The sequence below is a fragment of the Oculina patagonica genome, chromosome 1 (assembly GCF_052425735.1).
Source record: "Oculina patagonica isolate OP01 chromosome 1, crgOcupat, whole genome shotgun sequence".
Classification (NCBI taxonomy): Eukaryota; Metazoa; Cnidaria; class Anthozoa; order Scleractinia; family Oculinidae; genus Oculina; species Oculina patagonica.
The window spans coordinates 41,570,489-41,593,461 of record NC_135758.1 but is presented as its reverse complement, the minus strand read 5'-3'; the positions used below and the strand labels follow the sequence as shown (position 1 = coordinate 41,593,461).

The following is a 22,973-nucleotide window of genomic DNA, read 5'->3' as shown; positions in this document are numbered from 1 at the left end:
TTTCGCTTGTTATTCCACGCCGCCTAAACATTCTCACTAACGTGAAACATCAGGTGAGATATCTGGCTGAAAATGCAAAAATCATCTCAGCGGCGTGAAACACCAAACGCAAAAACCGCCACTTTTCTCATTTCACACGCATGCAGTCATTGATATTTAAATCTTTCTGTGAAAAAGAAAACTTTCGGTGACGTTTTTCTTAGCAACGGCTTGATTGACACAGACTCGCACCGTTGCCCGGCACTGCTAGGTCTTCATAGAAAAGTGCCGACTTTCTCCCCGCCCCTTTTTTTCTATTAACCCATATTAAGCGTTGGAAGAACGACCTACTGGTATAATAATAATAATAATAATAATAATAATAATAATAATAATAATAATAATAATAATAATAATAATAATAATAATAATAAACTTTTTAATAATAATAAAAACTTTATTTAACCTGGAAAGAAATCTATCAGCATTTATAAAAATGCTGGTCTTAACAAGATGTCCAGTAATAAAATCTAAGATTAAAATTACAATACATATAATTTACCTAAAATTTACTTTTAAAATATATCAACATGCATTGGTATAAAAAAAAAACTTAGACTGAGCATTTATGATTCTTAATGTCAGTTTCTTTCAGATTTTTAAAGAGTTGTAGTTTAAAAGAAGATAGTTTAGTTTGTTTTCTTAGTTCTGTAGGTAGCGAATTCCAGTCACTTGCCCCAGCATGTAAAATGCGCAACTAAAATTCCATGTAAAACCCCGCCTTATACATTAACCACTCTGTTAAAAGCTTTTTCTACCTTATTGTTTCTCAAGAAATTGCAGTCAAACAGTCCAAAAAAATTAAAACCTTATTTGAACATAGAAACTAAAATGAAGAGAGTTTTTGATTAGAAAACGATAAGCTGTTATATGTTTTTGGGTCTTTTGTGGGCTTTCTTGGCTTTTTCTTTTACTCTCTTCTTCTTTTATACTTTGTTGGCCTTTAGTCGCATTTGTTCTCTTTCCATGAAAGTGAACAGTTTTTTATATGTGGTAAGGAGTACAAATTCGTAGGTTTAATGCGTGTCTATCTAATAATTCATCCCATCGTGCTCAGTAATACATGCTGTGTAAGACTATTATCTCCCACAATATCAGCTGAACATCTTTTGTCGTGAAAAGTGATGACGTCAAAAGGGGTACAAGAACCAAGCAGTCGGTGAGTTAAGAACTTTCAAGTAGATATAGGACGTATTTCAGGCTAACCTCCTAAGCAGACCGTAATAATAAACGAATATTTTAACAGGATTAACCAATTAGTACTTGAGAGTACTGTTATCTTAGGGGTCCTGTAAGATTTTAAAAATTTAAAAAGGTAAAAATACCAAAAAAAAAATATTAAAAGTTTAAAAATGTTAAAACTACAATGGTCAAAAACATATAAAAGCTTATGAATAAAAATTGAAATAAAAATGTTCTTTAACTTTTTGTTTAAATAGAAGCCTAGAGTTCAGATTTCTCATGTCCGACGGTAAACTGTTAAAAACGGAGGCTCCTAAAAACGAAAAACTCCGACGGCCAAACTCTAGCTTCATTTTCGGCAGTTCGATAGAGGAAAATCTGACTGTTCCTAGTATTGACACTGTGATTAACTCTTTTAAAATAGTTCTTAAAAGGAGTACACGCATTTCCAAGTAGACAATCAAAAACACAGAGACTGACTTTTCTTTTCAAATAACTGTCAGCTGATGGAATACGGATGTCAGTCTTGTTTTCCAGTCCTGAAGATATGCAGCTTAGGCCACGATGTTCGATTCTGCGAATCAGTTGCCTGCGTGTATTTGAATAGCTTAGTGTAATTAGACTACAGTAGGTAAAAACAGGCATAATCATAGCCCTGTAAATGCTTTCTGCAGCTGCACAAGTAATGGAAGAACTAATTTTCCGCGGCAGAGTGACTCTCCGGCCGCTTTCTTGTAGGTTTTGTTGAAGTGGGTTTCATTCAATGTAGGATCTAAATGGACACCCAAGTACTTGTAGGTAGTTGTGCTGTTAATAGGTGAACCATTTATAGTCAGATTGAGCTGCTTATCTTGGAGACGACTCAATCTTTTTGAGTCGCTCACCTTCTTTGTGCTTGTCAAAGAGCGTCCGCAAATGAAACTAGTTCCGGGTCCTATCAGTTCCACTGACTCAAAACATTTCCTGTAAAGTTTCATGAGGGGCATAAACTTTTTTACCGCTTTCTACTACAATGCTAATGACCTGTGTGCAGCCGTCCGCTTTCCGCTGAACACAGGCTACAATTTTGACTTATGTTGTTGTTGGCAGTCGTTGCAAATGCAAGACATCGGTAAAGACTAAGTCTGCAAGTATTATTTTTTAATTCGCACGCATCTATCTGTTTGATAGGGTCATTTGAGAATGTTGTTTTCTATATTTCACAGAGTACCACAGTCCTACAATGGAAGACTTGAGCGATGTGTCTAAAGACGACTCAACCGGCTTTTCAAATGAAAAACAAATCGAAATACTGGTTTATGCAGATACATCAGGTCCGGAAAATGGCGTCGAGAAACAACAAGATAACGCGGCAACTAAAATTCTAACGGCGACTCAAGAAACGACCGAGAAGAAAGATCAATCTAAAAAGTCGAATTTCTGAGGACTTAAGAAAGGATTCCTCCCATAAATGAACTATTATTTTTTCACCAAAAAAATTATAATATGTAGTTAGAGATTTATTTCACTTCGTTTATTTCTATTGATTTGTTTGTAAAAAAGAATTAATTAACAATAAACATTTACGATTGACCCTGTATAAGTTGTTTTTCCGGCGTCACTTCAAAAAAAAGAAAATAAAAAATTATAGCATTGAAGTTTTAATATCGGAACCAGTATTGCGATCGGTATAGGACATTTATAAAATAAAACGGTTTTTAAGCCGATCTGTTTTTTTTTTTTTGGAAACTACATTTTCAGTGACTTTACTGTTCACCTTCGGCTGTTCCGAAAACGCGGAGTGCGGAGTGCGGAGTGCGGAGTGCGGAGTCCGAAAAGGCGGAGTCTGTAAAAAAATAAAAAAAAATAAAATAAAATAAAAATAAAATAAAAAAAGTGTGATAAAAAAATTAAAATAAAATGAAAAATATATAAATATTAAACTAAATATTAAAAAAATAATATAACAATAGAGTTGATGTTCTTGGGCGTAAATATGTTTTTGGCCAGACTCAGGCTCATTTTAGCCCGAGCCGCAGGTTCGGGCTAAAATGAGCTCTGAGAAGGGCCAAAAACATATTTACGCCCAAGAACATCAACTCTATTACTATTATAATCATTTCAGAGGGCATTTAGGTAAGGAATCAAAAACAGTAAGCGATATCGTGAACGCTGCAGTTGCGAGTCGGCGTTTATTCTGATTGAAAACCAGGTTTAAAAGTTTACAAAACTCGCCAGAAAACCGCAAAATTACTCAAAACAATCTTTGCTTGAAAAAGGAAATTACAAAATTCTATCGGCAGCAAAGAAATAGTCGTCATTTATAAGCGTTAAAATTAATTGTGCTGTTAACTGAACTGGCAGTTTGGAATATGCCTGAAATCCAACTGAGCGAGTTTCGCTCGACGAAGACAAACTTACATTCACTTCGCCGCCTGGATTCTTCTTTGAGTTTCTGTTATTCCTCTTCATCTAGTTGGGAAGACTGAGAATTTGCTTTCCCGTTCAGTCCTTCAAACATTTTGTCGTTATAAAGCTCAAAAACAGTTTTGAAGCGTCTCGACTAAAATTAAACGAAGCTTGAAATATTATTCCACTAGGTTGTGCCAGCCAGCAAGAAAACGGCGCGAACAGTTGAATGGTTTTCAGTTCTGATTGGCTGGCTTCGTTTTTTTCTTGTTTCTGATTGGTCCACCGCAGCGGGCTAAAATATATTTTAGCCCGCTGAATTCTCCATTTTAGCCCGCAAAATACGCCACAATGCCCGATGAAATGATTATAATACACATTTTTGCACAGCTTCGCCCGAAGCAGTGAAGCGGATCGTTCAGACCGCGGCCATTTCTTTCTTCAAAAATGACTGCAGTTCACGTTTCACGAAATATTAACAAACAGTATTTCCAATTTTTTGGAATCACTACTCGTAAACTTCCGAAATAACTTTAGTTTCTTTTTTACCAAAGAGCCTAAAGCCATGTTGCCTCGTAAAAAATAAAATACGCCTGGCTTTCCAAGATCATGATACACAGGAAACCCTCTAAACTGAAGATCCATCAGCTACGTGGCACGTCAACTCCGCCTTCTAAACGTTTCGCATTCTAATTGACGAAGTTCATTTTTTAAAAAAAAAAAAAAATGTGTGACAACGATACGTTACGCAGACTTATAGTTATAGTGAAGTAAAAAAAAAAAAAGAGATTGGCCAATAAAAAGGCAAAAAATAAAACTTTTCAAAGAGTGCCAAAAAGCCATTCAACCGCACTGCTCTGCTTGTCAAAACTTCCATTCATCTCGCCCGTCTTGGATCGATCTGTTACAGAGAGATGCACGCCTTGCGCGTCGTGTAGCCATGTCGGTCAGAGGACAAGGTTAGTAAATCGATTTCTTACAATCAAAAGAATTAGTATTCTTGCACTGAAAACATGATTTCAACCAAAAATGACATGTCCACAGATGGATGTAGATATCCACGGCACAAAGGCGGTTAAATGACCTTTGGGGAAATTTTTATTTATTTATTTTTTGCTTTTTTATTAAGTGCTGCGGAGTAGCGTATCGTTGTTGTACATTTTTCTTTTATTTGAACTTCGTCTAGCATAAAAGGCGGAGTTGAAAAGTGCCACGTTGCTGATGGTTCTTTTAGAGAGTTTACTGTGTATTCGTGGAAAGCCAGGCGAAGCAACATGCCTTTAGGCTCTTTGGTAAAAAAGAAACTAAAGTTATTTGAAGTTTACGAGTAGTGATTCCAAAAAATTGGAAATACTGTTTGTTAATATTTCGTGAAACGTGAACTGCAGTCATTTTTGAAGAAAGAAATGGCCGCGGTCTAAACGATCCGCTTCACTGCTTCGGGCGAAGATGTGCAAAAATGTGTATTATTTTTTTTAATATTTAGTTTAATATTTATATATTTTTCATTTTATTTTAATTTTTTTTATCACACTTTTTTTATTTTATTTTTATTTTATTTTATTTTTTTATTTTTTTACAGACTCCGCATTTTCGGACTCCGCACTCCGCACTCCGCACTCCGCGTTTTCGGAACAGCCGTTCAGGCCCCTTCATCAGCGTTCAAAAGTTCGTTTTATAAACGAAAACGAAATTCATCAGAGTTCAAAAGTTCGTTTTATAATCGAAATCGTTTTATAAACGAACTTTTGAACTCTGATGAAGGTGAACAGGAAAGTCACCGAAAATTAGTTTACAAAAAAACCGATCGGCTTAAAAAACAGTTTTAATATCATCGTTCCTACTCCGGTCTTGATCAATCGAGACAGCATTGTTCATTTTTGGTTTATTACAGCCTATAATGGCGCAGATAAAATTTGACGTTGCCAAAAATAGGACTGATGGCGGAAATCTTTTAGCATAGTGATTGTAAAGCGCTATGAAAGATTAGCTAAATGATTATTATTATTATTATTATTATTATTATTATTATTATTATTATTATTATTATTATTATTATTATTATTATTATTAATAATATGAATGAGAATGAGAAGAAGAGGGCTTACGCAGACAGGGTTCTTCAAGTAGAACAGGGAACTTTCACTCCATTGGTGTTTACATCCACCGGAGGAATGGGCGAGGAGTGCAAGAGGTATCACAGTAGGCTTGCAGAATTAATCGCCGCAAAGAAAGGGGAGGATTACGCAACAACGGTGTCTTGGATCAGATCAAAAGTCTCATTTGCGATCCTCCGATCCGCCTTAATCTGCCTAAGGGGATCAAGAACTGTAAAGAGAAACAGGAACATTGACATTTATGATATGGACTTTCAAGTAGAGAATTCTCGTACTGCAATTTAGATCGAATATTTTTTTTTTTAATATATAGCTCTTCTTTTATTATTGCTCTCGAAGTCGCTTTTACTATTTTTCTACATTTTTAAAGACACTGTTTTTTATTATTATGTAAATAATATGTTTATATATAAAGTTCTTATTCGAATAGTCAAATCATTGTAATTCTTTTAGAAATTGGTTAATAAAGTGTTTATTTTTAATTTAAAAAAAAAAATTATTATTATTATTATTATTATTATTATTATTATTATTATTAATCTGTTCGCATCCTAGGTTTTATAACATATGTGGTGGTTATTTTTTTCACCTAAAGATTTTTGTTGTGATCATAAAATTAATTTTGCGTGTCGCAAAAAAAATAATTAAAAAAATACATTGTAACAATTTATTATGAGCTTTGTTTTGCCATGTTCTAAGTACGGGAAGCCAGTTTGCAAACCAAGTCTCGAATTTTTAATTTTCTATTCTGTTCTTTTTTGTAGTGAGTGTGTGCAAGCTGCAGGGATTTCGTGTAAAGCTTCACAAAATGCAAAGCCAAATAAGGCACATCTTCCTGATACTCTCAGCTCAACTAACCAAGTAGTTTTGTTTTGTTTGTTGTTGTTGTTGTTGTTGCGTGTTTTTTCATTCAGACGGGATGAAACTAAACGCGGTACGGGAAGACGTTCACAAAGCAATTCACGAATTTTTGGTTTTTGATTATGTTCTTTTATGAGGTGTCAGTGTGTAAGTTGCAGGGATCTTGTAAAAAAAAATTAAAAAACGCCAAATTAAAAAAATTAAAAAAAGCCAAATTAAACACATACTCATATCACTCTAAACACATTTTATCGAATACTGTTATTTTTTATTATGAGACAGTGCCTGTGATTAATCCCTTGAAGACATTAGCTCCAATCCACTTCCTTTCATCTTTTGGGAGTAAACAGTTCGTTTCAGTTTCAAACTTTACCTTTGCGACGAATGGAGCTGGGAGCGAAGAATCGTAACGCTTGTCTAGAGTTAATTTCCAGTGATAGTGGCTTGTTTGCCGCGCTATAATCTAGACGGTGCCATTTCCTGGTCAGCGGGTCGCCAAGAAAAATAGAGGTCTGTCTGTTACTCCCCAGTGTGCAGTGAAACACAAAAAATCCAACGCCACTTCTGGTTTGCGTTGCCTCGAAGTTTGATAAGAGCTTAATGCGAAAATGTGCAAACGTTTTAAAGACTGAAAAGGCTATGAAAAGGGCAGTGAGAAACCAAATTACCAGCCAAAAGACCAGAAACCCTCACTCTTATGAGTTTCTGAAAAGACTTAGTAGATAACAATTTCAAAGCATTTGAATTGTCCTTTTTGGAGGGTCAGAGGCGAATGCATATGATGTTAGGCCGTAATTTCGTTTTTTGTTGTTGTTGTTGCTCTTCTCCTGCTAAGATATAGAGAGTATAAAAGAGTTTCCGATACTATGAAACCCCAAGGTTTGGATCCACCACTGTGGATTCAGTGATAAAGGACAAATTTGGACAGATGCTATGGGCAACATTTTCATTATTTAAAGTGTAAATGACAGATTTTTTTTATTTGCCTGATCAAATCTACGTGGTATGCTGATGCCAACATCGAAAAAGGAAATTCGAAATCTCGTTTTTTTCACCGCGTTTTCGACCTAAAAACGCAATATTTTCACTTCCGGTTGGGTCCAAAACCGCGCACAGTGGGGAGCTGGGTCTATTCTGCTTTTGACGTCATGGCCGGTCTAGACCCAGCTCCCCACTGGGCGTCCTGACGTCAAACAAGTGATACACTCAAGAACCAAACAAACTGAACAGGGAATTTCAAAGGAAGATTGCGGCTGGGTTGCCGGAAAACCGAAAAAAGGTAAAGGCTTGGAAGTTTATAAATGATCTGAAGTCTAGAGGGATACTAGTGTAATGATAGTTTTTTTTAGAAAAGGCGATGGAAACAGCGTGTGAAAATAAAGCTATCATTTATCATATCAGCAAACATACAGGTAAGTAAAATGAAAAGGCGGTTTTTAATCTTGACGTATTAGGCTCAAAACGAATTTAGAAGTAGCGCATGTGTTGTTGTGATTTTAGCGATTTTAAATCTATGCCGTCGCAGCTTTAAAATTCCATGTTCGGTTATTTGGTTGTTTGATTATTGAGTGTATCACTGAGCGCATTCTTGTTTGACGTCACGGCGCACAGTGGGGAGCTGGGTCTAGCTGACTAAACTAAGACACAATTATGCTTAGACCGAGGCCTAAGAATTGTCCGCAACGAAATTCATGGGAATCATTAGCAGTTAAAAAGTCTACATGGTTCAACACCACTGCACTTTCTCAGTTCTACACAAACTTGTAAACAGAGCTGTCGATGTTGTAACTGCCGCTTGTGTAGTAATTAGCAAACACAAGGTATCTTTGGCCTTTGCTAACAATGGCGTCTACTCCATGACCTCCGAAGGTTTGAAAATCTTGGTAAAGAGTAAACTGTGCTCCTGATGCCTTGTACACAACCGAACGAACTGAGTACCCAGCACTATCTCCATAATAATGGGCAATAGCGAGGAATATTTCACCATTCACTTCAAACGGACACAACTCCATAGCACCACGGGTAGGAATCTCTTGAAATAAAGTAAACTTTGCACCATCCCATTTATAGATAGGCGATTTAATGTTACGATTGCTCCCTGTATAATAGTTGGCAAAAACGAGAAAGACATGACCGCTGACACGGAAGAATTTTGCACTGTATGCCCCTTGGGTCTGCATCGTTTGCGACTTTAAAAAATGACCTCCGGACCATTTGTACACGATAGAATCAGTGTTGTATTTCTTCTGAGGGTGATAATGGTTTGCATAGACAAGGTAAGTCTCGTTTGCGATCGCGATTGAATCGCAAGCCATGGCACCGTTGGTAGGAATGTTCTGGTATTTCACGAACCTTCCTTCCTTCCACTTGTAGACAAATGAGTCGATTGAATAAGTACTGCCATCGTAGTATTCTGAAACGGCCAAGTAATGTTCTCCTTCAATGGTGAAAAACCTGAAGCCAGACGCACCATTCGTTGAAATCAGCTGGAACTGTTCAAACTGGTCTCCGCTCCATTTGTAGATGACAGAGTTCTGTTTGTAGCCGCCATCGTAGTAGTTTGCAATGGCCATGTAGTGCACTTTGTCTATTACGAAATGTTCAATACCATACGCGCCATGGGTAGAGAGAGTTTGGTTTTGAACAAAACGCCCGTGTTCCATTTTGTAAACAACAGACTCGGCTTTATACTTTGATTTGTCGCCATGGCAATTGGCGAACACCAAAAACAGATCATCACCAATTGAAAAGGATTTGACGGCGGCTGCTCCTTTTGTGGGAAGGTCTTGAAACTTTTCAAAGAAGTGAAGACCTTGCTTACAGTCTGTAGAGAAATAGCAGAAGCCTCTTTGGTGAATCTCGATACGTCCCATCTTTTTACTAGTAACACACCTGTTATTTAATACTCTTTCAGCGACATAATGTTGCAGCAATGACAACAGGACTAGTATTGCATTTTCATTAACCTCTCAATAAAGTAGTTCGGTTTAGTAAAGTAAAATAACATTAAATATTCTAAAAGCAATCATACCTTTAGGTATTTTACTAAGCATTTTTTTTGGACATGTTGTTTTAATATCCTTAGAGACGACAGTAGTTAAACGAAATTGAAAACAGGTTAACATAGCCGAAAATATAAATATAACTCTTATGTTTGTATCTCACCTCGATCACAAGCAGTCGGTTTAGATTGCTGAAATGAAATCAATAAATAGTACAGTCAGTTATCGATAATAGACCATTTGCATTATGACGTAAAAGCGCAAAGACTTCTGGTAGTTGTAGTTAGGTTCGCGGGAAAACACTTTTTCTGGCTGGTGATTGGCTAAGGGCAACCAAGCGTGAAGGTGGACAAACAGGACTTTTATTTTGATCTGAAATTGAGCTGCAACGTTTACGCTCTTGTTGCTTCGAAATTTGTTTATACATTTATTTTTTCAGTTACCTGTCAAAAATATAAAAAACAGGATGATGGCTTTGGAATGAAAATTGACTGAGTTCTGTGTTTTAACCAAGACAGACAAATGTTGTTCGTGTTCAAGTAAGTTTAATATGTACGCTGTGGCGGAGTTTACTCCGAGAGATTCATTCATCGCGGCCGACAACTTCTCTTCGAAATAATTTTAGCCTAATATCACAGCTCCAAAACAAAGCGCCCTGGAAACAGATTGCTTGAAAGGACGAGTCGAGGATATAACTAAATTTGTGTGGAATCAAGTGAAAGCAAGGCAAGTCATTGACTTTGTTCTTAATCTATTTTCAGACGTTCAACAAACGATCGCTTCCATCGATCACTGGTGAATTAATTCTTCACTGAAAAGCTTAGAAAATTTACCATATATCATGATTTCTCGGCGGGACGATCAGTTCAATTTATTTTTACAGTGAGACAGAGAAACGAGTCAAATAATTTTCCTCGTTCAATCGAGCTTCATCGATGAATCATGAAGGGTTAATAACAAAGGATTTTCAAGCTGATCAATCAAAACTTCCCTGTGCAGGTGAATACAGATCATTTGTTTTTATCTTAAAATTGTATTTTTTCGACAAATTAGAACTGTAATTGCAATATTCTTTAACAAATAAGTTTTCTTGTTTTTGTACGACTGGAAATGTCAAATTGCGGTTTCAATCCGAGCGAGGGCCGTGCGAGCAAATATAATTTTATTTCCATAATCTTGTTGATGAACGATTACTTTTGCGACTCGAAAGGTGAGCCTCAAAGATTTTTACGAGTGTAGAAATCATGTATTGTGCTCCCCCATGTTTAGAAAGGGTAAAATATTGCGTCTTCGTATATTATTTGAAAATACCTGGCAAACAAAAGTTTTAGAAATTAAACTAAATAACCGCGCGACTGAGACTTGGAGGAAACACTCGTTGAAACTTCACTACAAAACGCAACCCAGCAGATATATAGAATTCCTTGCATAATTTTTTTTTTTTCATTTTAACGGACTTGGTTTTATATTGAGAGGTTGTTTTTGCCCTTTAATTGAAGCCACAAGGACGTCTTCTTCGGTGAGAGTAATTTTCTTTACCTCCATCACGATTTTCTTGGGCAAGCGAGCTTGATGACGATTCAAAATTTCCCGCGAACCTAACTACAACTACCAGAAGTCTTTGTGCTTTTACGTCATAATGCAAATGGTCTATTACGTTCTCTTGACTGTTGCAGTGTTAGTGTTGTTATTGTCTGATTATTATTAATATTATTGTTGTTGTTGTTGTTCTTATTTAATTGCAATAAGCTCTATTATGCCCTTCCCCCCCTTCTCTGTTAAACCCATCATCTTAATAAACCCCCAGGTCAATTTTTAATAAGTGTCCCACTCTATTAAGCTGTCTATACAACAGCTATTTGTTTAATGCCATTTAAGAGTTGGATGTCTTACATTTCTAAGTCGTTCCACTTCTTCAGTGAGGTCTTTCAGCTTTGACTTGATCGCTGTTAGTTCCTAACAAGGTAAGTTGAAGTTTTAATTTGTTCAACATGAGTGAGATATGAGGTATATGCCTGTATCTAACCAATTACTTTGGTTTAACTTTATATTTGCTAACAGACGTGAAAAAGGTGAAAATATATCTTTTGTTGATTAGGGAAAAATTTGTCTCGAGGTGTTATCCAAGCTTCATTCATAATTAATGGTTCTTCGTGTTCGTTTGACTTTCTTTGTTTTTAGTTCCTAATTGATAAATATTTTCCCTGGACTTAAGTAAAAGACTTTTGATATTTCAAAAGATTATATATCCGGAAACTAAAGACTCGCGAAAAAAGTATTGCGAAAATTTTGACGCAAAATTAAATACCTTGCTGTAAAACCCATTTTTTTAAGCACAACGTCAGCTTACTTTTCGCTAAATCATACAATTGAGCAGTACAACATTAAGCTTTGTAGTAAACGAACATGCACGTTTACTTGTTGTAAGCATTTTTTTGCTATGGCTCTGTTTGATATCATTAAAAATGGCTTCAAAGTCTGTAGCGCCGTTTCTTAGAGTGCCTCATTGTCAATGCGAGTCAGCAATCGGAAACTTTTGCGAATTTGTTCCTTTCAACACCGTCAACACTGCCTATTTCACTTGTTACGTGTTTTCCCGCAAAAATAAGTAACAATAAGGTAATCGGGTATGAATGACATCAAAATTGACGACTTGTTAAAAACCTTTATATCGCATATTCCAGGTTCGCCTTTCTTTCCATCTCTCCCTTGATCTCCCTTGTCGCCCTACGAGACCACAACACATGCGTTGATAGATAAAAGATAGATAATTCAGCCACGTGCAGTGATGCGAAGGAGGAGGGGATAGTAGTTTAAAAGGGGTGAGAAGTAAAGTTAGGCTGGATGGTTGGGGTAAGGTACCGTTGGGTAAGCGCTCTCCCAATACCAATGTGTCCCAGTTTTTGAAGGTTTTCTTTCTTCTCGATTACAACGAAAAGCTCACGCACTGACCTTAACTCCATCTCTTCCATTCAAGCCATCTCTTCCTAAAAAATAAAAGAATCTAACGTTACTCAATAGCTCAATAGCTAACAGTCTTAACGGTAGCTGGGTATTTTTGGCGTGGGCTTGGGAGAGAAAAATAAAGAGTAAAATACAGTTGTTTCCGAACTGAGTTTAACATTTTGATTTGAGGAAGAGGCGGATGTTTGAAAGAGGAAATTGCTTGATCATATTTCTGTAAACTGAACTCAATGCTGTTATCAACTGAAATACAATCGAAGTACTAAGGCAGCTCCATCACTTTCTACGGCCCAACCTTCCTAATCACTTAATCCTATTCCCCACCCTTTTATATCCTATTCCGAAATGTGCCAAACTAATGTTTACGGACTCCCGCCACAGGAAATCCTAGTCAGTAAAAAAATGGTTTAGGAAAGAGCGCCCACTAAATGTAGAAGAAGAAGAAGACGAAGAAGAAGAAGAAGAAGAAGAAGAAGAAGAAGAAGAAGAAGAAGAAGAAGAAGAAGAAGAAGAAGCGACGACGAAGAAGAAGAAGAAGAAGAAGAAGAAGAAGAAGAAGAAGAAGAAGAAGAAGAACTGAGAGGGATCTGGGAAGGGCACTCGTCCCAGACCCCTCCATGGAATTATCCGTGAAGGCTACTTAGTTTTGCGCTTGTGAGCTGTTTTTTTTTTTTTCTGATCCTACATTGACAAATAAACCTTTGCTGGCTGCATGCTATTTCATTGAAAACAGTATAAATAACCCGAAGGCCAGCAAGAAGCTGGAAAGTAGATAGCTAACCTGAAAGTAATAAAAGTGCTGGAAAGATTACTCAACTATTTCGTGTTCCCTGGAAAAGAAATTGGGAAGCACACGTGGCAAAGAAAAATTCTTTGGCTTTTGTGGAATTCGATACTGACGTAAAACGTGTACTTACCGTCACGTCCATCTCTTCCATGGCAACCACATTGATAGCTTGTCGAGGCCTGAGAAAAATAAGAGTTCAGGTGTACCTTGTGATGTGTGAAAAAGTGGTTTTTATCTTCAATACGGGAAAAACGGGGAGCTCTCAAAGTCCTTTTAAATATCCTAGAATAATAAATGGAGACAACCACATGCAATGCAACCAGCAATGTAAGCGGATACCACCATATAGACTCGCGAGAAAGAATCTGGGGCGAGTCTCATCTCGTAGTGGCTTGTGGGATCGTTACTGGGGACAGTACAGCTCTTTCGTCTTTTGCTTAGTTCCAAGTGACGATCCCACAAGCGACTGTAATAGGAGACTCGCCTCATGTAGATTTCGTCTTGTTTTTAACGTGACAAAGTGGAAACCTAAAGGCTTGACCCTTCCATTAAAAAAGGCTAAATAAGCTTTGGGATAGTGACGTAAGATGGATTAAATTTCCAATTAGAGGAAAAACGTTGCTCCTAGCAACTTAATTTTACATAAACTATATAAACAACGATGCTTCTTGATCTACAAGGCTCGAATGAAGCTTTTATTGCCTTCTGCTTTTTAAAAAGAATTCTGTAGAAGTCACTTCCTTTTCGAGATAACAGACGCTTTGTAATTATAACAATAGAGGGCAATTTATTGTGAGAGGGTAGCATTATTTGTTTTAATCAGATTTGCACAGGAAGATGAAAACATAGATATGAAAACGAAAAACATCTATTCAAACACGTGATCGAACCCCTGTGTGATCGCTCTTTTCTGACCCTGTAAATTCTTTTCTATTGTTTCGGTGCATAAAACCACAAGCAAATATTTTCTTAGATAACTTGAACTTTACATCAGTGTAAGAAATAAATACAGTGTGGGGTCAACATAGATCCATGATAATTGGCAATTTGCTATTTTTAGAACAAATTGCGCCACCCACGACGTTATAAGACCGTGCAGATACTCGCAATCTCGCGCGGATGTATACGGAGTTGGTCAGTGTCACGTGGTTCACGAGTAACAAGGATCTATTGTCTCTGCCACGCACTCGATTATGACTCATGATTCAGAATTAAGGAAACTGTAACAGTGATCAAAAAAGATCAAGAACATCGATTTCATGTGCCCAGCTTCCTCTGAGTATGTGTTAATCACTATGTAGCAGTGATCGAGAAGCTACTCCATAGCATGCCATAGTCTTAGTTTCACGGGATAAATACGTTTGTTAATAGAATAGCCGAACAAGAACACTCTTCTGGTAAAGTCAGCGTAGCTGGGCTTCACGACATGAAAGGAAGCTGAAAAAAAGGGCTGTTAACGAGGCAAGCCAGCATATAGTTTAAACACCAAAAGATATAATTTAAAATTTACTTTACCTGACTTTGTAGGTTTGAACTCACAAGAACGCAAAGTAGGATAAAACACAACAAACGCACCAAGCAAAACATCTTGTCGTGTCTGTCACTAATCTCACCTTGCACTATAGTGAATGTGGAACAAGTAAACTGCAGGACGTGATGTTATGTGTTGATCCGCAATTTTTAAGCCGTTTTTAGTTTCTAAACAAACATTGAATTACGTGCAGAGTTGTATCACACAAATATCACATGCTTGGCTCATGACCAAGTATGACGATTAGATCATAGAAAGTTTTTTTACCCGTTTTTGTAACCTAAACTTAAGTTGCCCTCGATATAAGAGGAATACTGAAGGCGGCAAGACGTTTAGTGCAAGGACAATCAAAGAATGGAACTCACTTAGCGCGGACTTAAAACGGAGCCCAAGTGTTAACTTTTTTAAGCGTTCTCTTTTTAAACAAATTTTAAATAATCAAATCCATACGCAATCATTCATGTAATTTTAATTCTTAATTGTCTTATTGTATTTAATGTTGTACATAGTTTTATCTAAATCAATATCTATTTTTAAAGTTTATACCATTGTTACATTTCCGTTATTGTTATATTTTTATGAGGGCCACAAGTTTATCAGTTTGATTACTGTCAGGTGTCACCCTCGTTAAATAAAGTCATACTTACTTACTTACTTACTTACTAAATGAAGTAAAAAATGTTTATATTTGCCAGCTTGTGTCTGCATTATGGCGGGGAATCTATATTTAGGATATTACTAATGCTAGATTTTTGCTGGCAAGAGCAACTGTATTCTACAGAGGCCTACTTCTGACATTTCTTAGGAAATTGCAGCCAAACAGTCCAAAAAGGAATTTCATTGGAACATGAAAACAAAGATAGAGGGATATTTTGGGTTAGAAAACATACACTTTTATATGTTTTGGGGTCTTTTGTGTGTCTTTTTTTTTTTGCGTTCTTTCTTTTTTCGTTTGTTTTGGTTCTCTCTCCTTCTTATGTTGATTTCTGTCGCAAATCTCGCCTTGCACGATAGTGAATGTGAAGCAAGTAAACTGCAGGACGAAATGTTATGCGTTGTTCCGCAATTTTTAAGCCGTTTTTAGTTTCAAAACAAACACTGAATTACGTGCAGAGTTGTATCACACAAATATCACATGCTTGGCTCATGACCAAGTATGACGATTGGATCATAGAGAGAAGTAAAAAAATTGTTTATATTTGCCAGCTTGTCTCTGCTTCGTGGCGGGGAATCCATATTTAGGATATTACTAATGCTAGATTTTTGCTGGCAAGGGCAACTGTATTCTACAGAGGCCTATCTCTGACATTTCTAAAGAAATTGCAGCCAAACAGTCCAAAAAGGAATTTCATTGGAACATAAAAACAAAGATAGAGGGATATTTTGGTTTAGAAAACATACCGACTTTTATATGTTTTGGGGTCTTTTGTGTTTTTTTTTTTTTTTTTGCGTGCTTTCTTTTTTCGTTTGTTTTGGTTCTCTCTCCTTCTTTTCATGGTCTTTATTCCCTTTTCTTCCCTTTGAAAAACTTCTAGGAGAAAACATTTGTTAACCAAAGTGGTAGCGAGTGCAAATTTGTAGGTTTAATACGTGTACATCTTTCCCAGAATTCAAGCAATCGTGTTTATTTAGGTGTGCTTTGTAAGACTATCTCCCACTTTTATTTTGGTATGAAAAGTGATGACATCACAAGTGGTACAAGGACCAAGCAGCCGATGGATCAATCTAAAGCAGATACGGCAAGTAGGTCATGTTAACCCTCTAAGCCTGATGCATATGATGGCAGTCGTTTTCGTTAACTGCAAAATTAACTAGTGCAACTCCCAATCCCACCACCCATCACCCATGACCATAGACGTTCGGGAAGAGGGAGCAGGGTTGGAAGTCTAAAGGGTCCCGTACTCCTACACGCACCACAACTATATGACGGAGCTCCCCGGTTATCATTACTGTAAGGCTTTTTGGAGTAGTTCATAGTGATACATAATAAATTAAATGTTCATAAAAATATCAAATATTAAAAAGACAGAAGGAAAGCAAAAAAAATTAGTAAACGCGCGCTTTCTAATTGGCTTTAATAAGGCGACATCACATCGACGGCCCAATACTATTTGTTGACGTTTATTGCCTTCAAAGCAAATTGCTTTGATGGTGCCACGAGTGTTCATTCTCCATTCTTCAGGTGCTATTTCTTGAAAGAAAAGATTTTACAAAAACACCTTCAGCTACAGAAAGCATGGGAAAATTGAACCCTTTCTTATTCGCTTGTCTTGGCATAGGGATCAGGCTTTCACTTCTACAGGAAATTTGCCAGCAAAGATGAGGAGGAGGAAAACAGTGCTACAGAGGTAACGACGAAAAAATTACCAAAACCTTACACTAATCTGAATCAGAATTTAAAATGAAATTGAAAAGTTAGAATTTGTTACGACGCGCACAACAAGACTCTGGCAAAGACTAAGTCTGCAAGTATTTTTTAATTCGCACGCATCTATTACCGGGGGAAAATTATGTTTGAGAGGGTCATTTGAGAATTAATTCTTTGTGTTTTCTATATCTAACAGAGTGCCACAGAGGAAGATAACGTTCCTACAATGGAAGACTTGAGCGATGTTTCTAAAGACGACTCAACCGGCTTTTCAAATGAAACACAAATCGAGATACTGGTCAATGCAGATACATCAGGTCCGGAAAATGGCGTCGAGAAACAACAAGATAACGTGGAAACTGAAAATCCAGCCACCGAGAAGATAGATCGGTCAAAAAAATCTAATTTCGGCGGGCTTAGGAAAGGATTCCTCCTATAAATGAACTATTATTTTTTCGCTAAAAAAATTGTAATGTGTAGTTAGAGATTTATTTCGAATTTTTTTTTTTATTTCTAGTGATTTGTTTGTAAATAAAGATAAATTAACAATAAACATTTACAATTGACCCCTTGTAAGTATTTTTTTGGCGTCACTTCAAAAAAAAGAAAACAAAAAATAGCATTAATGTCACAAAGAAAATTTTACACTGCTAAAAATAGGACATACGGCGGAAATCTGTCCGCATCCTAGGTTTTATAACATCTGTGGTGGTTATTTTTTTCACCGAAAGATTTTTGTCGTGATTTTAAAATTATTTTTGCGTGTCGCAAAAAAGTTAAAAAAATACATTGTAACAATTTATTATGAGCTCTTTTTTTTTTCATGTTCTAGGAACGGGAAGACGTTCACAAAGCAAGTCACGAATTTTTTGGTTTTTGATTGTGTTCTTTTATGAGGTGTCAGTGTGTAAGTTGCAGGGAACTTGTAATAAAAATTAAAAAAAAAAGCCAAATTAAAAAAATTAAAGAAAGCCAAATTAAACACATCCTCATATTACTCTCAACACATTTTATCGAATACTGTTATTTTTTATTATGAGACAGTGCCTGTGATTAATCCCTTGAAGACATTGGCTCCAATCCACTTCCTTTCATCTTTTGGGAGTAAACAGTTCGTTTCAGTTTCAAACTTTACCTTTGCGACGAATGGAGCTGGGAGCGAAGAATCGTAACGCTTGTCTAGAGTTAATTTCCAGTGATAAGAGTGAATTCGTGTAACCCGTTTTTTATATGTTAATGAGTCGTATAATATTCTAATGTTTGTGTACAATAAAACAATACACGAGTGGTCAGAAAACCTCAAAGAAATCACTTTAATAGTTATATAGAAAATAAGTATAAACAGGACGTGTCTTTCTTTAAGCACTTCAAGAACATGTTCAACCTAAATCGAAAATTAGTTTGTTTTTCTTTAAGGGATGTTGAATATAAAATGTGTGTCTAAAATCGCAAGACAATTCAAGGCATGATAAATTTTAAGCCCCGTTATCTGTTTTGGTTTTTACATATTGGTAAATGCTTGAATTTAAACCTGACTTCTAGTCCAGGCATTTTGTAATCAGACCTACTACTAATTGCAACAGAAGCTTTCTCAACATAAACTAGTTAGGAATGACCTATACAATAACATACTAAAAGTCTCTAAAGATTCAAGCTTGGGAACACCTCCAAATACGATCAACGTCTAACTCGCTTTCTGCTGCAACATGAAAACGAGGCTATAAACAGGAAGTTGCTGTTTACGGCTGTTTTATTGGTATAAATTATGCCTTTTCTTTAAAGTTAAGAACATACTCTTAATACAATGTTTCCCTGGCCTTAATCTTAAAATAAAGACCCATAAAAGAGCAATTTTTAAAATGCTAAGTTATTCGAAAGTTTACATTGGTCAAGACACGTTTATCACCTATCTTCAAGCTAGAGATAGAGTCATTCTTGAATTGTAATCTACACAGTCATGCTATTCAAGGAAGTCTTCCGAATCTTCACTTTCGTATTTCAGAGCGTTGGTAAAGTTAGTGCACGCGGACCCTTTGCACTGGCCGCAGGCTGGAGAGCACTGCATGCCATTCTTATGGCAGATGCACCTGTTAAAGCGAGTCTGGCGCAGGCGGAAGGTCCGTCGCACAGGAGTTGCTCCTCCACTTCATAAACTTTAGGTAATCTCCTCTTTGTGCGGAAGTTTACACTGCAGGTCTGGTGGTAAACTGCGTCAACAGCAGGCAAATCATGCACATTTAGAAGTCTAGCTTTTATCGTGTCAGACCCCTCGTCCACTCTCTCTGAACAAATTTTCAATATCGTGCCTTTCGTTTCAATTGTTGTAACCCTGAACGCTTCCCCCAGTCTTTTTCTCTGTTCCCCGAACTCAACTTTGGTACCACAAAAGAAACAGTCAGTTTTGAATGAGAAATATTGTTCTACTTGGCGAGTTAGAGAGCGACGATTACTAGTTGTTTCAGAAGTAAGAATTTTCTTGGTTCGCTTGATGTTACTTGGCAGACAATATTCTCGCCGGCAGTTCTGATGAACCTGCTGCACAGGAACCGTAGTGATAGAATCATTTCGCTCTGTGCTCGCCCGATTAATTCCCGCGCTTCCCTTTTCTCTTAGCGTTACGACCTCGCCCGCGCCGTCAAAGTTTTTTTACAAATAACACACTTTTCTGTGTCATACATAGTTGAGTATCTTGTTTTCTGAAATTACAGGCAGATGGAAACGTGTAAAAGACAACAAGGCAACGATAGATGTATCAACAACGCTTTTTGCTCAAACCAATTCTCAATTCTAATTAACAGCTATTTGTGGAAACGTCTAGGTTGATTGCCTAAATGTGACTTAAATTGGCTTTCTTGAGTTTTTGAGAACGTTTGGTTCTATTCTTGCCAAATTTAATAAGTCTTTAGTAAAAATGAATTTTAGGCAAAATGTTTTGTGCTCAAAACGAATTTATTGTTCAGATCTAGAGATTTCTAAGTTATGAGAAAAAGATAACGCACGAAGCGCGAAGCGATAAATGGAATATCAGTTTTCGAGCTCTGAGTTGAAACTCAATTTGGGATTCACTATACAGGCCACAATGATTTTTTTAAACTGCATAACCTTAGCACATGACATCCATGTTTATTTTAGCTTAATTTTTTTTATGTTTTAACTTTGCTAGCGGAAAACAAATTCCTACGCTAAATACCTCAAACAGATAAGCAACAGCGCAGACGCTTTCTACAAGCTTTGTGTCGATTTGTGTATTTTTATAGATTTAATCATCTTCTTAAAGCAATTATCTGATCTAATTTAGATGTAATTGGACTTAACTATCAGGAAAACACACAAAAATATTTCTTTCTCTGCTAGCCCATGCTGAACGTGGCATTAAACTCAAACAACACAGCAGATAGTAGAGGAGCCTCGTTTCCATGCTGTATTATACAGGGACGATACAGGGTTATAAAAAAACCCGTTTTTAGTCACCTTCCCCTGCTCAGATTTTCAGAGACTTTTGATATGTTATAGAGGACATGTTCCTGGATCAAAATCCGTTAAAAAACCTTCTGTTGCAATTAGTATCAGGTTGACCTATTTTATGCGATAAAATGCCTGGACTATTCCACATGCAAATAATTACGAATTGTCCGCAATTTTCTGTTTTCCTGTACAGCTCATTAAATATCACACGGCGCATTTGCATATAACAAACGGGTTACACGAATTCACTCTATAGTGGCTTGTTTGCCGCGCTATAATCTAGACGGTGCCATTTCCTGGTCAGCGGGTCGCCAAGAAAAAAAGAGGTCTGTCTGTTACTCCCCAGTGCAGTGAAACGCAAAAAATCCGACGCCACTTCTGGTTTCCGTTGCATCGAAGTTTGATAAGAGCTTTATGCGAAAATGTGCAAAACGTTAAAAAGACTGAAAAGGCTATGAAAAGGGCAGCGAGAAACCAAATTACCAGCCAGAAAACCAGAAACCCTCACTCTTATGAGTTTCTGAAAATACTTAGTAGATAACAATTTCAAAGCATTTGAATTGTCCTTTTTGGAGGGTCAGAGGCGAATGCACATGATGTTAGGCCGTAATTTCGGTTTTTGTTGTTGTTGTTGTTGTTGTTGCTCTTCTCCTGCTAAGATACAGAGAGTATAAAAGAGTTTCCAATACTATGAAACTCCAAGGACTGGATCCACCACTGTGGATTCAGTGATTAAGGTCAAATTTGGACAGATGGTATGGGCAACATTTTCGTTATTTAATGCTCATCCTAAAGCTTTAAAGATCGATGTAAGACAACAGCACTTCCTGAAACTAAAGCCATAACAATGTTCGGGTTACAAATCAGTTGGTAGACAACGGTACAAGTTCTCAACCTGTAGCTCAGTTATACAAACCAAAGATGCTAAGCTATTAGCGCTGACGCGCTTAGTTATCAAGCATTCAAACATTCCTCATTGTAAATGAGAAGTTGAATTACATTCGGGTAATACTTCTAAAACTAGTAGTTCTCAATGAGAAGTGAAGTGCTGCCGTAGCCATAGTTAGTAACACTTCAAGAATATTTGAATGTACAGAAAACTAACTTCATAAATATTTTCTGATGGAAAGAACACAATAACTTCCCACGCGTCTCAATGAAAACAACTTGTATTAAGTTTGTATCAAATTTCAATCCGATTATGCAAATTTTTCAAGGTTTTACATAACGCCACTTCCCTAATGTAAACTACGAATTACAAATACAAAATAAAACTAAAAGGTCGGTCACATTTTATTTAGATAAGCACGGTACATTTGTCTTTAGAAGCAAGCGACTTTCGACTTCCTTGCATCAATGTTGCGTGCGGGAATACACGCATGTTTTTCCCCAGATGCTCACGGAAAGCAAATGAGAATTACAAATAAAAAATAAAACTAGAAGGTCGGCCACATTTTATTAAGTAAGCACGGTACATTTGCCTTTTGAAGCAAGCGACTTTCGACTTCCTTGCATCAATGTTGCGTGCGGGAATACGCGCATGTTTTTCCCCAGATGCTCACGGAAAGCAACAAAGAATTACAAATACAAAATATAACTAAAAGGTCGGCCACATTTTATTTAAATACGCACGGTACATTTGCCTTTTGAAGCAAACGACTTTCGACTTCCTTGCATCAATGTTGCGTGCGGGAATACACGCATGTTTTTCCCCAGATGCTCACGGAAAGCAACAAAGCATAAATTTCCAAATTATTGAATCCAGTTTCAAGAAATCAGCTAAACGATTATAAAGCAAATCAACATTTGAAGGCATTTACCATCCATTTGAACTTGACTTTGTTCTGGTTCATCGCTGTTTGGGTCTTGCAAGACCTTGGTATCCTGTTTTTAGGCGGTCGAGTGTTCTCTAGGGTTAGTTCTTTCCATTTTGAACTCCAAAAATGTGTTTCTTATTTACAAGGAGAGATAAACTTCGTCCTGAATTCACCGTCCGAGACGCCATTAACTAAACTTTCCTTCAAAACGGAGCACATGTGAATTTCATCGATTATAAGGGGACTGCTGATTGGCTGGCTTGTATTTAAAGGGGATTGCTGATTGGCTGATTCACGATCCGATAGAACGAACGAACGAACGAACGAAACTTCTCAAATGGTTTCAAGAATATGAAGGCTGCCTATCGGCAGCAACTATGTCACAAGTATGCTTTAGTCGAAGGCCTAAACCCATGTGAATCATTAGCAGTTATAAGGCTGCATTCAGTTCT

The 22,973-nt window shown here is 36.9% G+C and overlaps 2 protein-coding genes and 1 long non-coding RNA gene across 3 annotated transcripts; 1 reads left to right on the top strand and 2 right to left on the bottom strand.

The window, feature by feature from the left end:
- Positions 1-7,583: 7,583 nt before the first annotated feature.
- On the bottom strand, positions 7,584-9,460 carry LOC144647137 (uncharacterized). The gene has a single exon (XM_078506893.1). It carries the CDS (start codon positions 9,458-9,460, stop codon positions 8,339-8,341), a length of 1,122 nt encoding a protein of 373 aa, XP_078363019.1. The 3' UTR covers positions 7,584-8,338.
- Positions 9,461-16,551: 7,091 nt separating this feature from the next.
- On the top strand, positions 16,552-17,804 carry LOC144647126 (uncharacterized). Its single transcript, XM_078506884.1, has 3 exons — positions 16,552-16,614; positions 17,151-17,219; positions 17,436-17,804. The coding sequence occupies exons 1-3, from the start codon at positions 16,552-16,554 to the stop codon at positions 17,676-17,678; spliced, it is 375 nt and encodes a 124-aa protein (XP_078363010.1). The 3' UTR covers positions 17,679-17,804.
- A 3,516-nt stretch (positions 17,805-21,320) lies between these two features.
- Positions 21,321-22,973, bottom strand: LOC144631643 (uncharacterized). Its single transcript, XR_013566786.1, has 2 exons — positions 22,906-22,973; positions 21,321-21,733 (listed from the first exon to the last, which is right to left on the bottom strand). It is a non-coding gene; the product is annotated as an uncharacterized LOC144631643 (long non-coding RNA).

Bases quoted from the DNA above. Each gene is read 5' to 3' on its own strand.
- LOC144647137 (XM_078506893.1), bottom strand. From the start codon at position 9,460: ATGGGACGTATCGAGATTCACCAAAGAGGCTTCTGCTATTTCTCTACA.
- LOC144647126 (XM_078506884.1), top strand. From the start codon at position 16,552: ATGACATCACAAGTGGTACAAGGACCAAGCAGCCGATGGATCAATCTA. The intron at 16,615-17,150 runs GTAGGTCATGTT...GTCTTGGCATAG, and splicing joins ATCTAAAGCAGATACGGCAA to GGATCAGGCTTTCACTTCTA. The intron at 17,220-17,435 runs GTAACGACGAAA...TATATCTAACAG, and splicing joins AGGAAAACAGTGCTACAGAG to AGTGCCACAGAGGAAGATAA.